Here is an 8,262-nt window from a genome sequence, read left to right as displayed (position 1 = left end):
CTGTGACTACAGTGAATGAACACAAGGTAACAGCCTTATGCCATCTGCTCTGCTCTGGCTGCCTCATCTCACCAGCACCTCCTGGCTAAAAGTTCAGACCATTTCATGAGTTCCTGGGCTCCCTCTACTGGTTGAAGATTAAGGGGAGAATGTCCTTAGAAAACCCATCAAATTCCTCACTGTCTTCAGTGAATAATTAGAAGAACTAGAAAGAAAGAGAAAATATAGATTCAAAAAATAAATACAGGATATTCTTCATAATTCAGCTTTCAATAGCCTGAAAATATCTGTATTAGCCTCCACATGGGTAGGACCTGAGGAATTACGCTTTCAGGAGACCAGTGTCTACTGCAGAAGAGAAGCTATTTGGGTCTAAATTGAAAGGACTCTGCTTGTAAACCATGAACTGAGATTTCTCCAGTTAGGTAGAGAAACAAATAATCCGTGGAAGGAGACCGCAAGCACAAACCTTCAGGTAAAGAAGCAAATGCCATCAGTGAAGCAATATTCCCTTTCCTTTCTCTCCTGTCCTTGCTATCCTCTTCCTTGTTCCCCCATCTTTTCCGGTCCCATTGTCTTGTCCTGTTCTGTCTTCTCTTCTCCCCTTCTTCCCCTATCCTATCCTATCCTATCCTATCCTATCCTATCCTATCCTATCCTATCCTATCTGCTGTCAATACTGAAACTTCGCAGCACTAGTACTGTACCACACCCCAAACGCTTTGCTTTTATTAACTCTTACTTTGAGATAGTTTCAGGATTATTGTGCCCCAGCTCCCTCCATTCTCCACTCTCCTTGCTCCCTATCCAGAGTAGCTAGGAAAGAAAAATCAACTCCTAGGGCCATTCTGGAATCATTTTTCTTCCAGCACAAGACCCAAGGTCATGCCCAGTACATCTTTTGTGAAATCACAGTGATGACAAGTTTGCATTTCTAGGCCTCAGAACCCTGGGTTGTGTTATCTAGTTTATCAGAAAGGTTTGAATCCAGAGCAGAGGAATCTAAGATTGAATTATCAGTGACTGGGTGAATTATCTCTGAAGGACTTGAGGGCTAGTTCAGCCTCTCTAGGGTGGGTCTAGGGTGGAGACGAGTGGATTATCTGAGGGAGAATACAAAACACAGAGCTTGGGATCTTCTTCATCTCTGCACCCAGCTACTTGGACTTGCTCCGTGCTGAGTAAAGCCGGGGTAAAGGACAACATGGACACGTGCTCTCTCAGCATGGGAGCATGGTGGACCGAGCCTGAAAATTTCAGTGCTCCGTTGGTTTTCTACCTGGAAGAGGAGCAGGAGGAGGAGATTTTCGGTAGGTGACCCCAGTGCCATCTCTTGTCTTCACGCTATCCGCCTCTCCCTGTGCTCCCTCTTTGATCCGTACTGGGGCCCCACCATCGGGGCACCTGACCCCCAGTTCTGTTGGGGATTTTCCTGCTCTTCCTGTCCTCTTCTGTTCCTAGGGCAGGAGGACAGATACCTTCTCTGCATGGAGGAGCACAGCCACACCCTCATTCAGCTGGAGCCCTGGTTCACCGTCACAGGCCACACTCGAGTCACCGTGGTGGGGTCCCCAAGGGCCAGGCAATGGCTGATGGGCATGATATGGCTTTTGGAGCACAAGGACTTTCACTATCGAGCTCGAGGTAAGCGTCGATGACCTAGTTTGCAGTCAAAGCCTTGCTGCTCATGCATGGCATCTTAAAGACTTGGACTGCTCAGGAACCTGAGAATCACATGTTCCCAAGCCCCCTGGAGGGCAGAGGCCCAGGGTTAACCATATTTGGAATCAAGTCATTGAGAGAGAAAGTGGGGAGGGGGCATACAATTGGGGCCCCATGGGATGGGATGGAATATCTCCTACCCCTCCCTTCGTTCCCTTCCATCCTCACAGGCTTCTTGACTGGGCTCCTAGACTCTGACCATTCTTCTCCCTGCCCAGGCTACCAGATGCTGCAAAGTGTCCGGAGCCAGCCACTAACCACAAAAGACTTGGCCGCCTGCCTCCGTGTGCAGCTGGACTCCTTGGTGGTGAAAGGCTACCAGGACAAGTGATTCACTTTCCTCAGGCTTCCTCCAGCCAAGTGCTTGCTTGCATTGAGCTTCCGTGGGCTTCTGTGCACTTCTGTGTCCCTGGAGGACCAGCCTGCTCTGGACAGGTCAGTGAAGACATGGCGCAGACAGTGGTGGAGGGTGACATTTTTGGCTGTGTTGTCTTCCCTGGGAAGTCTAGGCACATAGGTGAGAGGCGTCTTCTGAAGTGTGTATTCTGCTGGTGAAGGAGATCCAGCAACACCCGTGGTGCAATCTGCATTGCCTCGACATCACTCCCTCTCCCCCTCTTTGTTTCTCACAAGCTTCTCCAGTGCACTCATTTCCCCCACAATCCCTCCCAACGTCTAACAAACACAGTCTCTTTCAAGAGACCTCAGATTTTCACATTTCCAGATTGTTTATACATGTTTCCGTGTTTGCGTGGCTTTAACATCAGCAAGACATAGCTGAGATGACCATGAGATTGGCCAGCCACTTCTGCCAGCTCTCCCTGCAAAGTAAGCTGCCCTCCAGGAGGGTGACCCAGGCAAACTCGAGTCCCTAGGGGAGATCTGGGGCTTCCTGGCAGTCAGGGCAATTGTCTGGCCCTTCCAGCCAGGCTGGAAAAGGCTTTCAGGAACTCAAGGGATCTACAAAGTCTCCTGGCCCCTGTGTTCTGGGGAGGCTTCCCGCTGGGGTCACTGTACTGGGATGGAGGGGTTCGGGACACAGGAGCAGCCTCCTCCCACAGCTGTCCTTACAGGTGCAGGGGAGGCCTTGGCCAAGGAGCCCAGCAAATTCCAAATGCTGATTTGGAGGCCAGGAGCCAGCCATCTCTGAACGTGGTGCAGGAGGAGGGGTGCTGAGAGCTCTGGGGGACATCTACGCCCCCAGTAGGAGCTAGGTGGATTCAACTGGAAATTTCCAGAGACTCATTCCTTCTGGAGCAGGCAGCGGTGGGGAGAATGGGGTGCTGGATGTTTTGTAGTACCTCTAGGAATGCAACAAAGCAGGAATGTGAACAGTTCTCACAAACAGCAGGCGGTCCCCAAGGCTTCCTCCAGCACTGAGGGTCCCGGGAGCCTCTCCTGAGGCGGGTGGAGCCCCTTTCCTTGCTGACCGCAACAGTTACTGGCTGTCCAGACCATCTTGCCAGTGCCAGGACTTCAAGGCCCACAGAGTCAGTCTTTACTGAAAAGCGTTGCAAGCTACCAGGACTCTCCAGAAAGTGACAGGGTGGAAAGCCTGTTTACCATCCTCCTTTTGTGTGTGGTCACCCTGGGTTTGCAAAGTCCCCCGGGGACGACAACGACAGAGCCACCGGATTCAACGGTCTATTCTAGTACCGAGTCTGAACTCAGGGTCTGGGTGCTCCCCTCAGCTTGTCCTCTTCAAGCCTAGGACTTTACTACCTGAGCCACAACTTCCATTTGAACACAGCTGAGCTTTGGCTGGCTAACTGCAGAGACAAGCCTCCAGGTCTTTTCTGCCCCTGCTGGCTTCCTATTGTGATGCTCAGCTCTCTGCCTCCTGAGCAGCTAGGATCCCCTGTGGGAGCCGCGGGGCATCAGGCTGCTGCCAGACACCTGCCAGAGGAGGGAGCTGTAGGAGAGCTGGGCTGCGCTGCAGTGATCTCAAGCCTCGCCCAGGCCACCTGAGGTCCTACCAAGCTTCAGATGAGGGAAACATAGGCAGGGCAGGCGAGTCTCTCTGGTCACTTCAGCAAGGAAGGAGGGAGTGTCTGGAAGAGACACATTGGGGTCTGCTGGGAGCACTCCTGCTCAATCACGGTCATCTGGAAGCAGCGCCCTTTATGGAAATAACAAGCGTGCCTGCCCGCATCCGTGCTAGTCATTACTGCATTCCTTCACAGCGTACTCAAGCAGTATGTTATGAATTCCCTTAAGGAAATATAACTACAGGCCATTGGTGTTGTAGATAGGCAATAACTTTGTAGATGATATTTAGGAGCTATGTGGGCAGAAGGCCTAGGTGGAAGGGTAGGAAGAGAAGTAAAGGCACAGATATGGAAGTAAGATGAATGTGTGTCCTACAATGCTTGTTTATCAAGTACGAGGCCCTGAGTACAAACTGCAGTCCTACCCAAAAGCAAAGCCTATCCTACTCACCCACTGCTTGAACGAAAGATGGGAATCCATGAGTGTTTATGGAAATGGACACGTATGACCTAATTTTACACATTGTGCAAATAACATGTTTGCCATAACCCCCAGCCTTCTGTGTCTGCACTACAAATCAGGTGAGCTATTCAACACTAATTGTTAAACAGCATTGGCAAATAGTCTATGGAGAGAGAGAGAAAGAGAGGGAGGAAGGAAGGGAGGGAGGAAGGGAGGGAGGGTGGAAAGAAGGAAGGAAAGAAGGAACGAAGGAAGGAAGGAAGGAAGGAAGGAAGGAAGGAAGGAAGGAAGGAAGGAAGGAAGGAAGGAAGGACGACTTGTGAACATTTCTTGGGAGTCCTCGTGAGACGGCGTGTGCCAGTGGGCCATGAGAGCGACACGGCAGTGAACTTCCTGAGTGGCTCTGCTCTGAGGAGCGCCCACAGTTGGCCCATCCCCCGCTCCCTGACCTCAGCATTCTCTCTGTCTGCAGTTCAACTGCAGCCCCAGTGGAAGAGCAAGGTCAGTTCCTCCTCCAGCCAGGGCCTGAGCTGCACCTCTCAGGTGTGCTGTCCTCCCGTCTCGGGACGCCCACTGGTGTCCCCAGCAGCAGGGGCAGCTGAGCCTTGAATCTTGTTGGGAATCCGCCTGGCTTGTGAGCCCAGTTCCAGCACCTTCTCTGATCCCGCCACGGGTTGGGTCAGGACGTTGGTGAGGGAGCGAGTCCTCAGATGCTGCGGGACTCCACTCCCCCACACGTGGAAGGGGCTCTCTCTCAGGAGACATGGCCTGGCCAGCTCCGCATCCCTGACATGGGTGTCATTTGCTTGTTCTTCCTTTGCTATCACGGCTGGAGGTGGCTCTGTCACCTCCATCGTCCGTTGGAGATTCTCAGCAGCTGCACCAGGGCGCGGCTCTCCAGCTGCCATGTTTGGAAAGTGCGTGGCTCTCGTTTGGGTGTGTGCACATGAGCTGCAGATCCTCAGCCATCGGGGACTGGGGTTGTCGGGCGGTGGAACACTGTGCACCTGCTCTGTGTTGCCTGCCCTCGGTGAGCGCAGACCACTGAGTTCTTCATTGGAAATATCTTGAGGACTCTGCGTTGGCGCCAGGGTGGAGGGCTGTCGCAGTGTCCCCACACACGGATCTTCCCCTGCTCAGCGTCTGCGCGGTTTGCGTCCATTGTCCTGTCGACGGCCGAGGCCGGGGATGCTGCATGGCCCTTGCTGTCCTCTGTCTGTCCCGCCAGGCTGACGGCGCAGGGAACGGCCAGGTGTCCGGGCTGGGCTGGAGCATGTGGGCAGCACATGGACGGATGTGGCCCAGTGGACGGCTCAGGGCCCCCTTCTCGTCCCACCCCAGCAAGGTGGAGGGGCGCAGAGCAGGCACACTGGCTCTGCCTGGGGGACCTGCAAGGACAAATCCCCTCTAGGGACTGGAGAGACAGCCGTGCCGGGACTCGGGTCCTCACGGGCTGCTGCAGCCCCCACTGTGCTTCCTGCCATTCTGCTAGCAGTGTGTGCCCAGCACACCTCTGAATCTCTGGCCGTGTAGCTCCAGGACTTCCTGCGTGGAGGAATCGGGGTCACGAGCCGTGAGATGGTGAGGGCTGGGTTTCCGGAGATCGGGTCCCCAGGGGTCCAGCTGCTGGAACTGTCAGAGCCAGGGGTGACGTGGGATGCGCTCCGGCCAGGCCCTGCCCTCGGTGGCCGTCACAGATGTCACTGGCCAGGTGTCAGAACGCGTGGCAGACGGGCGGGGAGGCCCTGGGCGCCCTCGGCCCGCGCTGCCCCCACTCCTTCGCGCTCCTTCAGGCAATGGGAAGCGACCTTGTGCGGGACTGACTGCCGCTCGCCCCGCTGCCCACGTCTCCCTCGAAGCCATCATGTTCCTGCTGCAGGAAGAGCTCCTGAGCACACCATGGCCATGGCCCGCACTGGAGTCCAGCTTCTGGCCAGCGGAGCCTCTGGTCCTGAGTCCAGCCGTTCAGACACGGACGCTGCCTTCGCCACCCAGGGAGCTTTCCTCCAGGATTGCCCTCTGGCTCTGCCATGCCGTGTGCTGTCGCCTGGCACTCGCCCGGCCGCAGCCCTGTGGGGACCTCCTCCTCCAGAGACAATCCCACACGTGGAGAAGCTCCAACCCGCACCTCCCTCCGTGGACTCGCTTGCTCACGGGACTCATTTCTCAGCTTCTGGAATTCTAATGCTTCGGATACATTTGGGACTCTGGATGGGTGCTGATCTCGAGTCAAAGTCCTGGGGATGGGAGACAAGAAGGAGGGGGTGCCCCTCAGGGAATACATAGAGCTGGCTAGAAGACAAAGTATTAAGAGGCAAAGCGAATGGTGGCGTGAGGGGAAGGAGGGAGGCTGGTGAGGAGAGTGAGAGCCATGCTGAGCTCCGCGCTGGGGGAGGGGGTGGGGGCGGCCATGCCACACAGGGTGGCCAGGCAAGGCCTAGGGGACTGCAGCTGGACCTGGAGTGAGATGCACCTGTGTCCTGTGCTGGGGGAAAGGAGGAAATCAGGGGCACCAGAAGTTCCCCCAAACATCCTCCCAGTGTGTTGCTGCTTGTGGTGCTGAGGAGGAAACCCAGGGCCTCACCCTTGCTAGGCAGACGCTCTACCAATGACCAGACCCAGCCATCTCTATAAAGTGCTTTGCTGTCCAGTTGGCCCCCTCCCTGGGAGGAACTTTAGAAGGTGGTTGAAATGCCATGACGTTGAAGACACTGAGTCCAAGGAGCCATGACCTCAGGCCACTGTGGTCCTTTCCTGCACTCCCAAGCAGTTGCCTCAGTATGTCCCTGCAGGCCCGCTAGCTGAAAAAAACCCTCTTGCTCATAAGAAAACCCAGATTGAACTACCTCCTAGTCATAAGTATGTGATTGAGGTGAGCTGCCCCGTCCAGAGGAGGGCTTCTAATGGGTAGAAAAGAGAGCCTGGGGGGTCGAGAAGCTGGACAGGGTCTGGGGCTTGGCCCTGTGTGTGTTCTGGCCGGGTGTAACAAGGGTCAGGTCCTCAGCAGGCAGACAGGACCCTGTTGGAAATCAGAAACCTGAAGAGAGACTGTCTCTGGACTCAGGGTGAGCCTTTGCAGGACTCATGGTGGCTTCCAAACTTCATCCTATCTCAATCTCATGAGCAGTTAGCATAACAGCTAGGAGACACTGACTCCAGCTGGTCCTTGTCTCTGTTTTTTAATCTTATGCCCGCCCTGAGATTTGAACTCAAGGCCTCAGCAACACCCCTGAGCTTATCTTCCCAAGCTTAGAAGTCTTAACCCTTTATCCACAGTGCCACTTCTGGTTTCTTTTTCATAGGGTTGAGATGAGGATCTTGAAGGCTTCCCCGCCTGGGCTGCTCAGGGCTCCTGATCCTCAGATCTCAGCCTCCCCCGTGGCTCGGATTACAAGCATGAGCCAGCAGTGCAGGCTTTTCTTCCCTCTCCCCCATCAACAGGTGTGTGTGTGTGTTTTAAAGCAGGATTAGACCCAAAGCCAAGCTAAAGAGCAGGCGATGAGGGAGTTTCCATGTCCCCTCTCCTGCTCACACGGAGACCCCCATTCTGTGTCCCCCACCAGCCTGGCAGCCCGTTTGGACATTTCCTGCGGTTCCTCTGTTTCTCCCTGGCTGAGGAGCTTGTGGGGCTCATCGTCTTCCTCTCCCTGCGCCTTTTTGCTGCTGCTTGTTAGGAAAATGGTGGGGTGGGGGGGAGAACAGGCCGGACTCAGTCTCAACAGGCAAGGACTGTTTACTGAGGGGCAGCGAGGGGCAGCAAGCTTCCCCTGGGGTTGGAGATTGCGCAGGGCGAGTGAAGTTGGGGTCAGGCTCATGGGAGTCTTCATGAAGAAACAGAAAATAAAAAGTAGGCTATGGTCTCTTGGGGGTCAAGGGCGGGCACCCTTGGCCAGGCCCAGCATGGGGTGCTCTGCCTGGGGTGAGGGAACTTTCCGCCATGCCTGCCTGCAGATGAGCACAGGTGTGCACACCTGACGTTCTGCTTGACCTGGGGGAAATGAGGTGTGTGTGTGGTGGTGGGGGGGTTAATACTTTACTACTACTGAGCTCTGAGGCACCCTGGAATTCCTGCTCAAAATCTGTGTCTTT

The 8,262-nt window shown here is 54.9% G+C and overlaps 1 protein-coding gene across 1 annotated transcript; it reads left to right on the top strand.

Moving 5' to 3' along the window:
• Positions 1-1,204: 1,204 nt before the first annotated feature.
• On the top strand, positions 1,205-2,053 carry LOC125357522 (KH homology domain-containing protein 1-like). Its single transcript, XM_048354500.1, has 3 exons — positions 1,205-1,310; positions 1,462-1,644; positions 1,941-2,053. The coding sequence occupies exons 1-3, from the start codon at positions 1,205-1,207 to the stop codon at positions 2,051-2,053; spliced, it is 402 nt and encodes a 133-aa protein (XP_048210457.1).
• Positions 2,054-8,262: the final 6,209 nt, after the last annotated feature.

Source organism: Perognathus longimembris, chromosome 9 (genome assembly GCF_023159225.1).
Source record: "Perognathus longimembris pacificus isolate PPM17 chromosome 9, ASM2315922v1, whole genome shotgun sequence".
NCBI classification, from domain to species: Eukaryota; Metazoa; Chordata; class Mammalia; order Rodentia; family Heteromyidae; genus Perognathus; species Perognathus longimembris.
The sequence above is the reverse complement of the archived record's forward strand: the minus strand, read 5'-3'. Positions and strand labels throughout refer to the sequence as shown.

What these genes read in the sequence shown, in the direction of transcription:
- LOC125357522 (XM_048354500.1), top strand. Translation starts at nt 1,205, where the DNA reads ATGGACACGTGCTCTCTCAGCATGGGAGCATGGTGGACCGAGCCTGAA. An exon ending in GCAGGAGGAGGAGATTTTCG is followed by an intron (nt 1,311 to 1,461) that starts GTAGGTGACCCC and finishes TTCTGTTCCTAG; the next exon opens with GGCAGGAGGACAGATACCTT. An exon ending in CTTTCACTATCGAGCTCGAG is followed by an intron (nt 1,645 to 1,940) that starts GTAAGCGTCGAT and finishes CTCCCTGCCCAG; the next exon opens with GCTACCAGATGCTGCAAAGT.